The sequence below is a fragment of the Phlebotomus papatasi genome, chromosome 3 (assembly GCF_024763615.1).
Source record: "Phlebotomus papatasi isolate M1 chromosome 3, Ppap_2.1, whole genome shotgun sequence".
NCBI lineage: Eukaryota > Metazoa > Arthropoda > Insecta > Diptera > Psychodidae > Phlebotomus > Phlebotomus papatasi.
In genome coordinates, this window is record NC_077224.1 from 33,626,345 (window position 1) to 33,645,495 (window position 19,151).

The window sequence follows — 19,151 nt, forward strand, 5'->3', positions numbered from 1 at the left end:
TATTTATATATAACACAATATTAAACTTTATATATACATTACATATGAAATATTTATAGAAATCAATTAACTTAGTTAAAGTGTCAATGTACATGGAATAAACTAATATCCTTGATGGTACACAAAAGAAAATTTATAACTGATTATATACCTACTTTCTCACACTTTCTTTTCCCGTACTCTGTTTTTATCAACCCTTACTTTTCTGGTGGAGCCCATAAATAGGATTTTTTTTTGGTTTCTTCCATGGTTGTGTGTTTAGTTGATGTGGATTTAGGGTGGTTGAATTCACAAACTTTTAGAGGTGGGTGATGTTATGAAGGTAGAATGTTTTGTTGTGTTAGGCTCGTTCAAATGGAAGACCTCTTAAGTGGCGCCGAGTAGCTTGATTGCAGAAAGGAACAATATAAGTGTTTCCTTTAACTCTTCACCCATCTTGGGGCGCAATTACTACTATAGTGAGGGAAAAAAGTGTTTCCATACTTTTCCCACAACTTTGCTATATAAGAAAAGATGTCAAAATTTTATTGCAATTGCAAAAACAAAACTTTTGGTTTTAGTTTTTGGTTTAAGAAAGTCTTGAGACTGTCCTAGAATTCAAAATATTTGAAGAACTTTCTGGGAAAAATGACTGCAGCAGATTAGGCAACATAATATTTTGTAAAAATAGTAAAATTTGTTGAGCTTGTAAAGAACATAAAAATCATATTTTAAAAAATAACAATGAAATAATTTTGACAAAGAGAAAATTGAAATTTATAGTTTGTCTTCTCATTATCGGTTTGGTTTAAAGGAATTTTTGATTGCCTTTTAGTTTTTTTTTTTACTGACAAAATTATTTTTTGTACTGACTTAAAATATTTATTAAAAACAAAAATTTTTATTATTAAATATTTAATGAGTTGTTAATGTTTTTCTTTTTTGACTTGAATATTAAAAGCTCGGCTTACATTTTGCAATTTAGAAGTCGTGGTTTCCATCTACCTTTATCATATCTGCATTCTTTCAATTTTCGTATTTCAATTTTTTTTTTCATTTGAACTTATTAAATACCTATGTTCTATTAGAAAAATTTATCTATAAAAATATTATATCTTGAACAGTTGCCAACATACAGAGTACGACAAATGTTGATGCAAATAACAATATGGTAAGAAAAAGAGTTGTCAACAACTTCAACACATTTATTCGTACAAGTTTTTTCAACGTTTTTCATTTTCATTTCTAAAAAACTAAAATTTTAATATTTGTAATGAATTATTCGATTATATAATTCATTAATTTTGAAAAAAAAAGAATATTTTTATTTTAGATTTTTTAAGATTTTGTTATAGTTACCGGTTTCATCATAGTTCACTTGTATACTATAAAAGAAAATTATTGATATTGTTTTTATTATTTTAGTATAATTTAGAAATGGTTTAAGTGAAACTTATACAAAACTTTATGGCTTTTCTGTCTCTAAATGCATACAGTATCGTATTAATGAGTATAATTTCATATTCCTATATTATATTATTCCATATTATTCCTGTACCATTTTTATTCCTCAGCTACGAGCTAGTTCAATATCGATACGTGCTTATTATTAATCGTATCGAGATACTTTATTTCTATTACAATGTAATCTTTACAATGTGCTCGTGTTGGAAGAATCTGCTGTTAGTAGATGGGCCAGGAACACCTTCCTCGTAGTGTGGATACTTCTGCCATGTACCCGGAGTTTTTTGACAGAGATGGTACATTTTTTTTATTATGTCATATCACAGTGAAAATGTCTTTTTCTAGATCTAGTCTAGACATTCAGATCTTTGCACCGGGCGGGACTCGAACTCACAACAACTGTGAGTGATTTTTTTTTAATTTTGAATTTTAAATGTAAAAGTCTTCTTATAAATTATGCCTAAATAATTCTCTCAACGCTTCAAGCGAACTGTATTCAAAAACATATAAATTTTCTGAAATTCTTTTTGAAATACCATTAGAACTCGGAGTGAAATTCCCAAAATAAGATAACGTGTTTTCTTAACTTCGTCAAAAAAAAAGTTGAAGAAATTATGGAGGAGGATTCTTGAAGAATTGAAGAAGAAAAAATAAGATTAATTTTCTATATCAACATCCTTATTTGTAGGTGGTGTAGTACCCAATTTCCCTTTCTTTTTTTCTGCTTTTCAGAAGGTTTTCAAACTCCTTATCATTGGCTTGAGTTCTGCTTTTCTCATCCTATTGATTTTATCACAATACGATGTGCCATTCTGCTTGAGATGCGAATACTGTACTTTGGAGCAATATGTTTTGATTAAAACTTTTGTCTGTCTGTCTTTGCTTTGGATATGTGGATTATATGTGTTGAATCTCAATGGGGATTCATTCTATCATTTCACATTTTACTAATTCCCCAGTTTCATTCGCAAAATGCAATTCTTCTATTGTCATGCAACACAACATATTGGTTTATTTGAGTGCACAGTGGAAAGGGGTTTATTTTTCTTGGGGTTTTCCAGGGAAGTTAAGGAATGAGAACGGTTTATTGGTAGCATGAAAATGTGATGCTCATTTTTCATGTAACCAGCAGGATGGTGACTAAATTGAGTTTTTGAGCTTCTCCTGTATAGAAACATGAGACTATGTAGCCATGTAGCGTCTCGTCGTGTCGTCTGAAAAGTCAGGTGGGCTCCACGACTTTAAGTCCCATGCAACCCATAACTTTACCATTTTATAGCCATAAATGATGACAAAGTTGCAAAGTTTTAATTTTCGTACAATTTTACTTTGTATTATATCAAGTTGAAATTTCTCTGATATATAAATAATAATTAACTTAAATCTCAAAAGGACATGGTGTGAATTTTCAACTTAACGAGTTGTTTTTATAGAAATATAGGGGAGAGCCGTCATGTTGAGACACTTTTCAAGTTTTGACATATAAAATGAAAAAAAGTGAAAAGTCGTAAAAAAAACCAAAATCCCAAACGCCAAAATTCCTGAAAAGGTAAAATCCGTAACGTCAAAATCCTGAAAATCAAAATTATAAATAGGTCCCATATATCTCTATTGGATCAAAATCCCGAAAAGCCAAAATCCCGAATTATAAAAGTGTCCTGCTCCTACCTACGATTGCACCCCTGCTTGCTGGAAGCAAAGGGAAATTTTCTTGTCCCTTTCAGAATTTGACCATCTGGTTAATTGTCTTTCGGGATTTTGTCTTTCGGGATTTTGGCTTTCAGGATTTTGGCTTTTCAGAATTTTGACTTTTCAGAATTTTGATTCATTCGCGATTTCGACCTATTCAGAATTTAGACTCAATCCATTCAGATTTTTGTCTTTTGAAATTTTGACAGATTTGGGATTTTATCTCTTTGGAGTTTTAGCTTCTTGGGATTTTGGCGTTCAGGATTTTAGGATTTCAGGATATATCAAAATCGAGGAACTACATACAGTTCTTTCTTTGAAATCCGAGCAGTAAACTGTTTTTCTATCGTAGTCCTAATTCTATCCAAGTTCTGCTTAATTTTCTGTTTTTTTTTTCAATCTTAGTGGAACTTTTTTAGTTGGCAATAGACATTCAGGTGTTCAAGATAGTGCTATAATCGCTATGATACATATTAATTGACATTCTTTCTTTTAGTGACATGTAAATATTGTCTATGTGTTACATATTGTTTAATAATAAAATACACGCAGAACAAATTTTATTCGACGATGTTCAAAAATACGACAATATATTTTATCAGATTTTGCTAATTTTGGTTTAAAGTTAAAACATTTTTGAATTACTGAAACTTTCTGACATTGTTAAATGAACTCTTATGAGTTCTATATGGTTTGAATAGTTCAAACTTTATAATGTGAGCTGGGTGGGTTGTATTCAAATTCACTCATCTGTATAATTTGATTCATTTGGGAATTTACGAACTGAAGATATGAAATGCAATTTCTATGTATCAATAGCTCTGAAATATGATTTTCACACTGCATAAATGAAATATAGCCTAATCTTATGCACATAAATCAAAGGTCAAATTCACAAGCGGAACTAGACGAAATTTTGTTTAATAACTATTATATATCGTATGCTAAATATTCTAGTAAAAATTTAATGGTTCAGAAAAAGAAGATTTTCAATTTTTTCAATAAAATCAACTGTCATTATGAGTAATTTCTGAGATATTACAGTCTGCTGTAATTGACAGTTTTTCAATATTAAGATTCACAAGACCTTGAATAAAACCGTAAATGTAAACAAAGACTAAATAATTGATAAAATTGAGATGTTCACTGTCTCATTAGAAGAGCGATGTGCATAACAATGAGAAGGAAAAAGGCAACATATTACAATTTCGTTATAGAAAATGTTTATTGATCAAATATAGTTTATGTATAATGGTATTTAATTTATATTAAAGTATATGTAGTGAGTTGGGAGATATATTGTTGGAAAATGCAGTGTTTTTGAAAATTTCACCGGAAATGGTAAATACTGCAGAAAATATGTGGCGACAGGCTTTAGTTGGAGCCTATATCGCGTGCTCTTCTGCAATTGTATTTCATTGATTCTCCAACTCCTATAACACTGATCCTCTTTCTATATATGTGTATAAAGACCCTTCTGCGGATTGTATACATATATATATATATGTGAGTTTAATGTACAAATTGGCGTGTTGGTCATGAATTTCATTCCCATGAGAACAAAGTCAGAGGTTATTTTCTCTCGGTGGAAAACAATCCACTTAGGTGCAGTTTTAGTTCGTTTTTGCTTTTCTCTGCCATCGAGGAAAAATGTATCAAAAGGTGGGAAAATGTGGTGATTGAAAAACTTATGACGTCAGCTTGGTGAAGAGAGGATAAAATTGAAGAATTCTACACCATGCCCAAGTAAATACTGTTGGATATGGAATAAACTAAGAAAAGGAATATGAAAAAGTGAAAGACCGCAAAATCAATAATTCTTCTGGCATTCCGTGTCTGTCTGTTTGGGAATTTTATAGTTGTCGTTCGCCCCAAAATTCAATGGTATGCGTCTTAAGGATGAAGAAGATGTCTTCACCCACCAATCTGTATCGAGGGTGTGAATTGGGTGCTTGTGTGAGGTACACAGCAAGTGCAGATGCTCCTGTAGGATATATCTGTCGTCTTCAACATAGTGTTACATCCTCAATGCATATATAGCTTATTTTGGATTTGGGGGATGATGATATCAAGATATCCCACCCATTCCCAATTTATTGGTTGTATCATGTTTGTCGTCTCGACATCAACCCCATTCTCCCCAAAAAGCATTGAATTAAGTAGCTATATATACGGAAACTAAACATCAAAGTTTCTTTCTTCCCCAACCAAATAGATTTGCAGGGATTTTACTTTTCTCCCGTGTCACATCATACCAACTTATATGGAGTTTGGTCCATCTGAATGGTGTGGATGAAACATACGAGTCTGCGGTGAGACGGAAAATTACGATGATCGGATGAACAAAAAGCAGGAAAACCAAGTACAAGACATTAGGGGAAGACTCCCTTATTCGATGGTGTCGAAGTGTTTTTGGTCAAAAATGGCCATATACCCATAAAAATTGATGATGAACACGAGGGATAAATACGAAAAGCTCTACACGGACTTACAATAAATAGTATACACTTCCTATATCTATCCCCTTTAACGTATGGGGGTTGTTAGTAAAAAGAGGAGCTCAATGCTCCCTCAGTATTGGCCACAGTATTATGGTGAAGGCTGCGGGATTGATGAGAGGATGCAAAATAGGAAAGGATATATATCGAAGAGGGTTCAACTTTCATGTTTACATCAAATAATCCCTACACTCTAAGAATTTACACAGTAGTGTTGCAAAAGACAAGTATGTTACCACACTGGAAGAGGTTGTTAAATTTATAAGTCGTTGCTATCAGTTATCAAAAAATGATAATCATAATGAAAGTCTAAAATTTTTTTTGTTCTGGGTTAGGCTGCTTTATAAGTTTACTTCAATCATTTCAATTTCAAAATTAACACGTTTAAAAAGTCCTTTCAATAAATTTTGAAATTTAAGACAACTGAGTGAGTTAGTTTAAAGCAAAGTTTAGGTCAATACTTTTGAACTTAAAGACAAGTTTAAAAAACTATAGGGGAGACTGGGGCAAAAAGTCACAAAACGGATATTTTATTTTTTTACAAGCTACTCGAGCGCTTCAAAAATTTCTAATTACCGCAGTTTTATAGGAAATTTACCGCTCTACAACTTCGTGAAAGTAATTTTCCTCTATTTTGTAAGGAAATACGTTTATCGAGCCAATTTCTAAAAGATAATTTTGTGACTATTCTCAAAAATGCTGGGGCAAATAGTACCAGACATTGGGTATTATCATATTTTGATTCGTTTCATTACGGGCTTCCGTAAATTTGAAAAAATACATAGAGGACATATTTTCATAGAAAATTTATTCATCTACACCTTTGTAAAATGCCGTTATCTCTGCGAGAAAAGTGAGAAAACGAGAAAAGCGCTTTTCAAGCTATTTTAGAAAAAAACACACAAAATACTGCAAATCGTTTGACCAATGCAAACAACAAGCGGCGAGACATGGTAATGACGTTTCTTTTCGCCGTGAGACATCAGAAATTGCTTCGCTTTTTGTTACTTTTTGCTCTATACCTTTTGTTACTTTTTACCCCAAGTGGCCATTTTTAATAAAAGGATTTCTGGAGAAAAGAACTTTTGTGAGATTCTAAAATAGATAGCGGATTCGTATTCAAAAAATCCAAATTATTTAGAAAATATTCACCAGTGCATCAATTTTAGAAAATAAATAGGTAATAATTGTTATCTTCTGCATGGAAAATATTTCAAAAATAGGGCTAAAAATTTTGATATTTTTAATTTTCTAAATTCCTTGTTCGAATTCTAAGAAACTTACGACATTGAAGAATGTCTATGGAGGCTATCTATAGACAAAAATTTGAGCCGCTATCTCTTTTACCTTGGAAGATATTGAATTTTGAATTTTTCGATTTGTGACTTTTTGCCCCAGTCTCCCCTACATTTTAAAATTAAAAATCTTTATCAGAAACTCAAGTACAGTTAATAAGAGCCAATTTAAAGATTGAGAACTTAAATGTTGATCTGAGCTAGGTTTTTTTTTTAGAACAATCAGTCCTTCCGGTAAGTGTCGTAAACTGTTGATCAAATCATATGAATCAAACACACAATTTTACCAAAGCTTTCGACACTTATCGTATTTTCCTCAGTGGTTCTTGGTTGGTCATTTCTTTAGGATTTTTGTCACTAATTCCTCTACTTTTTATGCATCGGTTTTTTTTTTTAAATTTTGTTAGGAGCGAATTTTCTTCTGTCTTTTATGCACAGCGAACGGACTGACCTTCGTTCGCTAGAAACGAAGACGAAGAAGAAAGTAAGGGATTTAGTAACAAAAATCCTAAAGAAAAGACCAACCAGGAACCACTGAGGAAGACATGATAAGTGTCGAAAGCTCTGGTGAAATTGTGTGTTTGATCCATAGGATTTATTCAACAAATTCCGACGTTCACCGAAGGGACTGATTGTTCTAAAAAACCTTGCTCAGTTCCACCACTGTAGCGTCGTCGGCGGCTATCATTTTATACTGTTAATGTTGATCTGAAGATTCTCAGATATTAAAGTTTTTTTTGTTTCAATTTATTGAACAGCCACTTCTTTCGTATGATGAAAACAACAAAATGTATACGAGACATAATTACAAGACATAAAACAGATAGAAAAAAAGAAAAAAACAGCCTTTTAACAAAGAAACACTCAGAATGGATTCAGAAATTTCAATATAAACCAGTTGTGAAGGTCTTAGAATTTCTAACAAAACTTAACCGATTTCAATCGGTTTTGAAGTGCAAAAAAAGCAATTTTTTACGAAAATTGCTTCCAATATATATGACCCCTATAAGTCACAAATTCGAATATTTGCCAAAATATAGGGCACTTTATATTTACTATTTAAATATTTTATCAAATATCAGGTTAATTTATCAATTTTGTGATTTAGGTACTACTATAAATTATTTGCAATGTTTTATCTAATTTGTAAATAAAATGAGGCTGATTTGATCCTTATTTGTGTTAAATTAAATTTAAATTCGTTGTCATCCGCCTGTAATGGTAATTGATAAATTATTGGCAGATTTATTGTTTTCATCTCATATTAACACATTCAATTAAAAAATTAATAGAGCAAACCAATTACATTTAGATGAATTCACTTGGTTTAAATTTTAAATTCACAAACTTTAAAGTACTTATTGAGGAATATTAAAGTTTTTTGCAGTGTAGTATGATGTATGCTTGTGAAGGATGTTTGAAAGATGGAGAATTGGAGAAAACAGACGTTAGGACGCCGCCCTTTTGTATCTTTGGCTCTTATACTATACTCTCCCTTCAGCTTCATTCAAATGAGAAATGAGAAACTTGAAGGCTTCATCACTTACGGGTATATCCTCTCCATTGTGAAGGTTTTTTATCCTTCTTCTCTAGTTCCCCCCCCCCCCCTCCCATATATTTATCATCTCGCATTTTCCATGGAAAAATCCCCCAGTTTGCACAAGAGAGAGAAAGAGGAAGTCTATGAATGAATTAACTTAACACTGAATTCTAATATATTCTGTGATTAAAATATAAATTTTCTTCTAATGCCCAGTTGAGGTTTCTTTTCATGTTCGTTTTCTCGTTTTTTTTTTTTTGTACAAAGTGTAGAATATCCTAAATGAATTATGGTTCAACAAGAGGAAAAGGAATGAGAATAATAAATCAAGTTACTTGCTTACAAATTAAGTCATTTAGGAAGGTAAGAACAAAATATAGGGGATGTGAAATGGTATTGGTGATATTGACAAAATGTGATAACTCGTAAACAGATGATAAAACTCTTACTCTCACTATTGTCTTTGCAAAGAAAGATGATATTCTTTAAATTCTTGTTTAAATACAGATTAATGATGCCTGTGTATTTTATAATCCAATTAAGCTCATGATATATCTTGATATCCTATCTCTTAGGTGTCTGGAGTCTTTCAACAAAATGAATTGCTTAGGATTGAAAATTTGAAGTCTGGAAATAGCATAGTGATTAATAAAATGCATTGCAGAAATTGCATTTGCAATCTCATTTGAATTTTCGTGTGTAATTTATTTTACATTTAATCAAATTTTAATTAAAATTTTTTACATAACATTTCTCAAAATTTGAATTTGGTTACAGGGGGGCTACAGGTACAGACTGTTTAAAAAGTTTCAGAAATGTCTCAAATAAATGATAGGATTATAAAGTATCTTAAGTTATATCAGTAACATTCTTCGTATATACAAATCTATGTTAAGCTTGATTTGCATCGGGCATTTCTTGTTCGTTAAGCAAATTCAAGTTAGACGTGTCAAACATGCTCAAAGAGAAGTTCGAAATTTGGTATTTCGAAGTACGAATATTGATTGATCATCTGCAAAATTATCCTGATTTGGCTTTATATAGGTACATTTATCTGTTTAAGAAATATAAAAAAAAATCTTCTGTGGAAAACTTTTTTCATCGAATGAAAAGGAATTATGTAGCAACCTTGGAAGCATATTTTGCAAAATCTTCATATTCAGGAGAAACGCATTTCTCCTTAGGGAATAAACAGATTTGAGAGTCATTCTACCAAGTCTATTGAACTCAAAGAAGATCACTTATTGAAGAATAATAAATTTTCTAAATTATTATTCTAACTCTTTCCTTCAAAACTTATTTAATCAGTAGGGTAAACTGGAACAGTAGTAAATATGGGGTAGTTGTAAACACTGCTACTTTTCAATTAGATATTTGAGTTAGAGGACTAGATCTAGATGAATTCCTACATACTATATAACTTCTTGTCTACTAAAGATTGATATATGTTTAAAACGTGTAGACTTAAAACTTAAAGTTCGCAACTACTCCATATTTACTGCAGCACCAGTTTCTTTTGGAAAAGTTTAATGCAGTTGTATTCTGTGAAATATCCAAGACAATTCTGAAACCATTCCGTGAGGTCTTCAGGGGTAACAGTAGCTCTTTCCAATGAGAAGGATTTTGGTTTGCGCTTGCTGAGCTCTGGATGACACTGAAGAAAATTCCTAAACCAAACGTCTCCGGGTCTTCCATGTGTAAAATGGTTTGGAATTTTGTAGATCTCACAGATGAGTTTGACGCTGTTCAGAAGTTGTTCCTTCCCGGTGGGATACCAGCTATCCGCACATTCCAGGATCCATTTGACAAGTTCTTTTTCCTGTGTTTTTTTTTTTTTTTTTGATAGCGTTGGTCTGCCATTGGGGCACTCCTCCGGGTATTTGCCGGTCAATTTGTTGTGCAGTGTTGTTCTGGGACATTAAAATTAAATGTTTTGGATGCATATGCTATGGTAGAACCATCTCGTACACACTGCAAGGCATTCCTATGACCTTCCTTAGAGTAGGGCTTGTCCTTATGGGTCTTTTCTTTTGTTCCCTTCGGCATCTGAAACAGAAAAAGAGTTCTGAACAATGCAATTTCTGAACCAAAACATTGATATTCACAGCATCTGACTTGGGGCGAAATGTAAAGATTCACAAATTCACTTATTCTGTATGAATTATTAATAAATATATTATTAATATACTCTTACTCACCTTGTAGATCAATAACTAAGCTTCACTTTTATTAATAATTTAGATTGAAAATAATATTTCATAATAATGAAAAACAACTAAACGTTTTCCAGCGACGAGCTGTCAAGAGCAGAATTTTCTCGGAAATTAAATTTTTAGTCTCTCAAGAAATATTGAATTCAAATCACTTAAGGTAAAGTACCCTCTAGTCGGCCGGTTGCTCAACTTGGCCAGTTGAATTATTTAACCAATTTTTTAACGTTTTATAGTCAATTTCTATAAAATTTTCACTGATTTACGTTATATATAATATAATACACCTTATAATGTTAAATCGGTAAGACCATATTATAACAAATCTAAGTAAATTGAATAAATAGTCGCACTGGCCGAGTTGAGAAACCGGCCGACTATACAGGGTACTTTACCTTAATTAACATATTGTTCTAAAAAATTCCCAAAATCTTAAACCCAAAACAAATAAACATATTTCTTGGTTCTAATAAGCAATAGCAATAAAAATGCAAATAACTTTGTAGCTCATTTTATTGTATAAATTATACAAAAAAAAATGGAGATTTTAGTTATATTATTTAACGAAAAGCGAGTCATTATTGGCTATTTTCCACCTAGTTTATGAGGAATTTACGACAATTGCTGATCCATGTGACGATTGGCGTTTTTTTTGTTTAAATCTTTTTAATGTTCGTCTTCAATTAATTTATCAAATTGATATTAAAATTTTAAATAAATGGCGAAAATGAAAAATAAGTTGATTTGACAAAATTTAATTAAATTCTAAATATTATAGTGGCTTTTCTTTTTTAACTCAAGCGCGCCCGTGAATCAATAAAATCATAAAATTTTATGCTGAATGGTACTGAGAGAGTCAGCGGAAAAAGTTCAAATAAGCACAATTCAACAATAGACATTGGAAATTGGAGACTATGTGAATTTATTCTCTTTCTCATTCAACCCCTATGTTTGGAGACTTTTGGTTGGGGAAGATAATAAAAATGAATGTGGCGGCTGGATTAAATCAGAGTGCGTAAGGGATGGGAGGGAAAAGTGTGAGATGGTGGAATGAGGGAAAAAGGATCGAAAATTAATTAAGCGAATAATTGCCAAATGACATCAATTTAATTAATTTAATGCTGACTATTTGTCAAGTGATGTCGTGAAGATGGGGCAAATTCGGAAGGAAGATGGAACAATAAATTGCTCATGCCTCTGCAATTTTTTTGTTTTTATTCTTTCCTGTTGTGTCTGCTATTTTAGCCAGGTTCTTTGGAGTTTTCTTTCATTTTCATCTTGGTGTTTAATGGATTTTGGTGTAATATTTAACACTAAAATGTTCTCTTTTTTTTTGGTCTATTGCTCCCGAAAGTCTTTCTTGTTGGAGATTTGGTGCGCAAAAAACCCTTTTATGTCTCTATAACACCCACCCCAAACCAATCCCCCTTTTATTGCGAATTGTTCTCACGATTGTATTGGGATCGAGGGAGTTGTGTTCTTGGGTTTTTTGAGGGGTATAATTAATTTGGTGTGTTAGATTTTAGTGGTGAGGTCTCTCGTTGCCACAACACTTAAATAATTTACCTCAATTAATTTCATCGCAGCGCAACTTTTGTATTTTGGGATTGAAGGGAAATTATCCACTGGGAGATCCAATTACAATTCATATATATATACGTATACATAAGCACATATTGTGTAACATGAATAGGGAAATGAAAATTTAGGGAGTGAATTGAGGATGTTTCTGACATGAGAGAGAATCTATACTCTTCCTAGTACACTGAGAGAAATCCGAAAAAGTTAAAATTACATTCCGGAAATGTTAATTTTACCCTGCAGTATTGATCCAAAATCGGTGTAAATATTACCCTTTTTAGGTGTATTAGGGGTTAAAGTTACCCTTTTTCATGTTAATTTTACCCTAAAAAAGGTGTCAAATTAACATTAAAAAAATGTTGATATATTTTTACACCTAAAAAGGTGTTAAAGTTCTGAGGAAAAAGTTAATCACACCCTCTTTTTTTTTCTCAGTGTAGTAAGAACTGTGCATCGATGGTATGGGGAAATCTAAATTATGTATAAGTTTGTTATAAGAGAATTTGTGTGAGTGTCTTCTTCTTGAAGGATTTCTGAGGCTTTTGGTTTTTGATTTGCAGCAACTGAAATTCGATGCCAAGAAAAGTCCAAGGGTGGTCTAAGTTATGAGGTAATTCTGGCCGAGCCATCGATAACGTCTTCTGTTCAAATCACTAAGCGTCCAACAACTCCCGGAAAGAAGGAACTATCCGCCGAGGAAATTGAGGAAAAACTCAAAGCTGCCGAAGAGAGAAGACTGGTAAGGGACAAAACATCACGTAATAAATTCATTTTATCCAACTTTAATTGCAAAATTCCAATTGAAAATCAAAATAAATTGAAATAAATTTAAATTTAACCCCAATTATAGTCACTAGAGGCGAAGAAGATTGCAGAGTGGAATGCAAAAATGGCAAAGATTGAGGAGGCAACGAGGAAGAAGGATGAGTTAAACAATGAATTTATGGTGCAAGCCAAAGAGGCTCTTGAAGCCAAAATGGAGCACTATGAGGAGAAACGTGAAGCAATTATCAATGACAAGAAGGAGAAATTGAAGGTAAATATTCCAGTCTATATTGTATGTGATTTAATCCCACATTAATGAGATTCCCTTTCATCTCTCATTCAAAGTAGGATTTGTGTTCATTTAGAATTCTACCAAAATTTCTCAATTACTTTTGCTTTAGCATCGTCATTTCGCATTTAAACGTGTGAAATCATGAGGTTTCTCTTATTTAATGAAAATTGTGCTTTAGGATTATTTTGCGTCAGTAATTTCCAATTTTTAAAGTGTCTAAATGTAAAAGAAAATCAATTTTAAGTTATATTCTAAGTTATTTTTATCTCTAATAGGGTAGGTAAGGTATCATTTGAATATGTAATTAGTGGTCTAGTATTGATACATCCGGCTTATGAGTCATTAGATGATACTATTAATAATAAATACATTGAGAATCCTATAAAGGACATTATGATTCATCCATCAGTGAATCACTTCATGCATTATTGATTAAATCAAGCTATTCCACAGACAACATTTACAAATAACAGAAATGAAACTAATTTTAGTACTGCACATACTAAACGAAAGATAGGGAAAAGGCTCATAATTTTGTCCAGTTTGGAGTACCGAAGTCAACTCACTTTAATGAATGATATGGAGAGTTTCCGGGCTTCTTGTGACATTCTACGCTTCCCTAACATGAACAGGAAGAGGACTTGGTAAGATTGGTTCATGAAATGAAGAACAATGGGCATCCTGTTGAGGCGCATTGGCTGTCCAAATTTACAGCCAAGTTGTCCAAATTAATAACCAAGTTGTCCAAAATAAGAGCCAAATTCACCTCTACATATCAATTCATTTTTAAACGTATTAGAACTAATTTTAGTAAAAATAAGACGATAAATAGCTTGCTAAGTTTCTAAACAACCCTTCTCAAAAGAGAATAGGGTGGAATCACCAGTTCTCGCCAGTGCCCCACTTCTCGCCACTTACATTGAAATCGCTATTTTTCGCAATTTATGAAATAAATGAGTCGCAATTTTTTTTGTATTGTTTCTGCTTCTACGCATAGAATCGAAAAATAATAATTATTCGTTTTGGATTCACGATTTTGATCACTTTTTAGAGCAATATTTTAAGCAAGTGCATCGAATCCAACATCTCTTACCAAATGTACTAAGTGTCGTCAAATTTTCATCAGGCCAAAAATACCTATTTGGGCAAATAATTTGTCTATTGAATATTTAATTGCACTTGTGGAATACATAAAATTTGTATTTAGGGTAAAGTGTATAATTTGGAATTAGTTTTACAAGTTGGACAATTCGCCCGTACAAGTTGGACATGGCTTTTTTCTTGATAAATACAGTACAAAATTTGTTTTAAAGCACAAGGAACCAAATTATAAAATTAAAACATTAAAAATATACAAATAAAAATGAAGTACTAAATTTATCAAGACAAAAAGCCCTGTCCAAATTGTACCATTGTCCAACTTGTACCACTGTCCAACTTGTACCACTTTACCCTAGTCCATTAATATTTCATTTTATATTATTTTTGTATAAAAATGAGGCATGGCGAGAAGTGGTAATATTCTGGAATTGATTTTACCACCTGTCGCCATATCTTTTCAATAGGCGACGCTAACATCACTTCGTACATTCTCAGTTGTCAAATCTGCATTGTTTACTTTCTGCAAAAGCCCCATAATTTGATTTCTCAAATAAAAGTGAAGAAAAATCATTTAAAGAGAGTAATAATAAAGTGATCACAAGGAAAGAGAAATGGTGAATGTATTCTTTTCATAGCATTGCCTAAAATAACCGAGTGTGGTTCTTTTCAAGTGGGTGGCGAGAAGTGGTTACAAATTTTACAAAACTGGCGAAAAGTGGTAAAAAGTAGCGACGAAATGGTTATTTTTGCATTATTAATAAAAATCTGTTTTTTAAGTAGTCCAGTGTTATGTTCTAGGATTATTGTTTTTACGTATATAGAGCCAATACATCTAAGTAACTTTGTGTCAAATTTGACTTATCTTGTAACAAGGATTCAAAAGTTATGATTAAATGAATTTAATTTTTTCCTAAACATGGCGATAGCCGGTTATTCCACCCTAACAAAAAAGTCGATTAGTATCGAAAATATCGCACTTCAAACGTGGAACATCGATGCTTATAAGCAGACTGGGCAAAATTATGAGCCCTTACCCTATATGTGAAAGAAATTTTATTTCTTTAAATATTCAATAACTTTAAAAACCTATTAAAACAAGAAAACAAGGACTAGTTTATTGAGTTTATTGATTTATTGTTTTTCCTAATGTTAATCCAATTTTAGAATGGGTATATGCGCATTTTTTTTAAATTTTCATTAAATTTTCAACGATTCAATTTTATAAAAATTAATAAGAGAATATCATTTTTATCAGTATTTTGGTTAAAATATTCATTTAAACTTACTTGGTTTGAAAATTAAAAAATAAAATAATAATAATAATGACAAAAAGTAAAAAAATAATAATAATATTTAGACAGTTCAAATTTTGAATTGCCAATAAAATTGCTATTTTTGTCATTAAAAAATTAATTGTGCACACAGAAAAATTTTGACTCTAAATTTAAGAATATATAAGACTCCGGGAACTTAAATTGGACATGAATCCCCCCGAGGCGTTTAAAAGTTAGAAGTTCTTTGCAAATGAAATGGGCTGGAATCCCTATCTGTTTGACGATAAGAGATCAGGAGTTCAAGTTCAGCATTAACTGAAATATGAAAAATGTCTTGAAATTTGCAAATTACAATAAAAACTAAATGATCAAGGATTTAGGATTAGGGCATTGGCATTCATTGGATGGAATTTGAAATTAAATTCCTGGGTATTTCTGTTTAGGGGGAACTGGGGTAGTAGTAAACAGGGGTAGTTGTAAATACTGTGATTTTTTTCATTAATTTTAAGACTCCAGAGGATAAAACCCATAAGCATTCATAGATACCATGGAATACAGTAGAATCTCGCTATAGTCCATATTTGGTTTCAAATTTGACACTTGGGTCGCACTATAGTCCATGTAATTTTTTAAAATTATCAACGATTTTTAGTATTGAAATTGCTCGACGGCTTCCACTTTCTTTGCGATTGTGGTACTTGTCCTTGCTCTCTTCATTGTGGATCACAATTATCACAACTAAATAAAGTTTGCCAAAAATATTAAAATAATTATGCATGTCGCATACTAAAAAACATAACCTAACTTAAAATCAGTGTTTTGAAATCAACGGTCGATAAATTGTGGACTATAGAGCGATGGCCTATAGCGAGACTCTACTGTATATGTCTACAGATGAATTGGTCAATAAAATCCTAATACTTTAAAAATAAAAGTCATTTTTCCCGAAAATGTTGATATTTCGATTATTTTGATCATTTGGATTTCCACCTGGAAATTAAAAACTGTGTAAAATAAATCGACATGTAGTAGTGCCAGTTCTTTTCTACATCTTTTACGATTATATTAATGCATTTACTATAGAGAAATTGAGATTCTCATTGTTTTAAAAGAATTAATAATTGGTCAGAAAACAGAATTTGGGGTAGATGTAAATAGGCAATTTCCTTGTAATTGTAGATGTCGCAAGTGTAGAATGAATGGCAAAATATTTGGTCTTCTTCTTCTTCATTTCATTCGTTTGACAGCTGTATCTCATAGTCGGAAATTTTTCGTTGTGTTCAATAAGAAGTCACATGATGTCAAAATATGGGGAAAATCCATTGAAAAATGTCTTTGATTTGCATGCTTTTAGTTTTTTTGCTATTTTAATTATTCCTTGTAAAAATTGTAGTGATTTTTTTTGAAAAATAAACAGTCTTTATATATCTTTTAAGTAATTAAAATAATTGAAAGTGGTGCAAAGTTAATTTCAAGGATGAAAAAAAAGGTGTTTACATCCTCCCCAGAAAGTGTTTACTTCTACCCCAGATATTTTATGAAAAGAGAAAAATGCACAGTGACACAAATTTTATTTTTATGGAAAATTCAATTGTTTTCCAGCATCCGCATTACTCTCGATGTATTGCTTATACCCAAGGGTAAAACATGAGCTAAGAAAGATTTTCCAAAAAATCACTGTGTGCTTGGAAAATCACCTCAAATTCACATCTATTGATAATGTTTACATGTGCCCCAGCCTCCCCTAAGAATTTTCCATTTTTCTGTGTGTGTGTGTGTGTGTGTGTGTGTGTGTGTGTGTGTGTGTGTAAAGATAATTGAATTCGGCCAACACAAGAATTCGATTTTAGTAAATAAAAAAAATCGATATTAATAAGTAAAAACATAAATTTTGATCATTAAAAAATGGAATTTGATCAGTAAAAGGGGTGGCATGGCAAGGCAGGCAAAGCATTCCAACCATTGCGAAATACTTTCGCATCATTTACTGTTTACCACTTCGTAACCGATTTAAACGAATTAAGAAATCACCTAAAAAATCTCCCCAAAATAGTCTTAGTGTATTAGAATTGATTTTCGGATAAAAATTAGTTATCGGTAATTACCGGTTCAGTTTTATTGGTAATTCCAAGACCTTTAAGAATAAGAAGAAAAAGAGTAAGAATAAGAAGTCGAAATCGCAAAATCGAGAGATTATCTCTGTGGAGTTCATGCAGTAAAATCGAATTTGATCAAGAATAATCGATTTCAGTCAGTATAAAAAGCAAATTTGTTCTGTAATGACTCCAACACACCTTTTAGATCAGGAAAATTTTATGAAGGCGAAATTCGACGAATCCCTTTCTTTCTCACCCGTTTTGCTATGACTATCTCATTCTTTCACATACCAAATTCGATTGAGCTAAATTGAATTTGGAGTGATGTTTAAAAGAAGAAGAAGAGTATAAGAGAATGAGATAGACATATTCAAAACATGTGAGAAAGAAAGGAATTCGAATTTCGACTTCATGAAATTTTCCTGATCTAAAAGGTGTGCCGGAGCCATAAAGAAAGATTGTTTTTTTTTAATGAACTCAAAAGTTAGTCAAAAAAAAATCTATTCTATTTGGTAATATCCCCGGAATATATTTTTTAGATCAGAAAAATTTTAGGTAATCAAAATTCCAAAAAAGTCCGAAAGTAGCACGTTTTCCCCTACCAAAGAGTGGGACAGGTACCGGTGGCAGCCAAATATTCCGAATAATGGTTAAATTCCTGAAAGGACCGAAATCACATAAAAAATAATAGTGAATAATTTCCAAATTACGCAAAAAAATTCTTTTGAGAAAACACTGGTGCAATAGTAGGAGTAACTATGACATTTTTACTAATTTGTGATTTTGGCTTTCAAAATTTTGAACAGACAGGTTCGAGAACGTTATAAACAAAACGTTTGAGAAAGGAAATGTGTGTGAATTTTGATTTTGCGAAATTTACCAAGAAAATGGCATGAAATCTAAATTCACATGCTCTTCACTTTCAAATGTTTTGCATGTCTCTCATTTCACCACTCAAATTTATTTCAAAAGAAGGAGAAGAGTGCGAAAGAGAGGAATAGATACAGTAGAGAGTCTTCCTAATTTTGAACACTTGGGAGGTATGAATGACATTTCTCACTTTCCAAATTCGAACGATATTTTCAAAATTAATAAAGCGCTGGCGCATCTTTCCAATTGAGTGAAATTCAACCGATTAAAATTTTACTTTTTACTATTTCAAACTAAAATAAGATATATTTGTCTCTTTTTTGTCAAATGAAAATTGGAATTTCAATTTCATTTTCAATTTCAATTTTAATTTAACGGAAAGGGACAGCTACATCTGATTTCAGTTTGAAAGAGTAAGAGGTAAATTTCAATCGATTGAATTTCACTTAAGTGAAAAGGTGTGCAAGTGTCATTAAATTGTAATTTGAATCAATATT

At 31.8% G+C, this 19,151-nt stretch overlaps 3 protein-coding genes across 6 annotated transcripts in view; 1 reads left to right on the plus strand and 2 right to left on the minus strand.

Moving 5' to 3' along the window:
* The window catches only part of LOC129805353 (uncharacterized), a 173,711-nt gene that overhangs the window by 92,114 nt on the left and 62,446 nt on the right, over nucleotides 1-19,151 (minus strand). The window lies entirely within an intron of this gene.
* The window catches only part of LOC129805362 (stathmin-1-A), a 63,087-nt gene that overhangs the window by 36,208 nt on the left and 7,728 nt on the right, over nucleotides 1-19,151 (plus strand). For all 4 annotated transcript variants that reach the window (XM_055853240.1, XM_055853242.1, XM_055853239.1 and 1 more), the window contains exons 3-4: nucleotides 12,817-12,995; nucleotides 13,107-13,292. In XM_055853240.1, coding sequence (XP_055709215.1) covers nucleotides 12,817-12,995; nucleotides 13,107-13,292 — 365 coding nt within the window. The remainder of the gene's footprint in view (nucleotides 1-12,816; nucleotides 12,996-13,106; nucleotides 13,293-19,151) is intronic.
* The window catches only part of LOC129805348 (venom dipeptidyl peptidase 4), a 153,720-nt gene that overhangs the window by 30,278 nt on the left and 104,291 nt on the right, over nucleotides 1-19,151 (minus strand). The window lies entirely within an intron of this gene.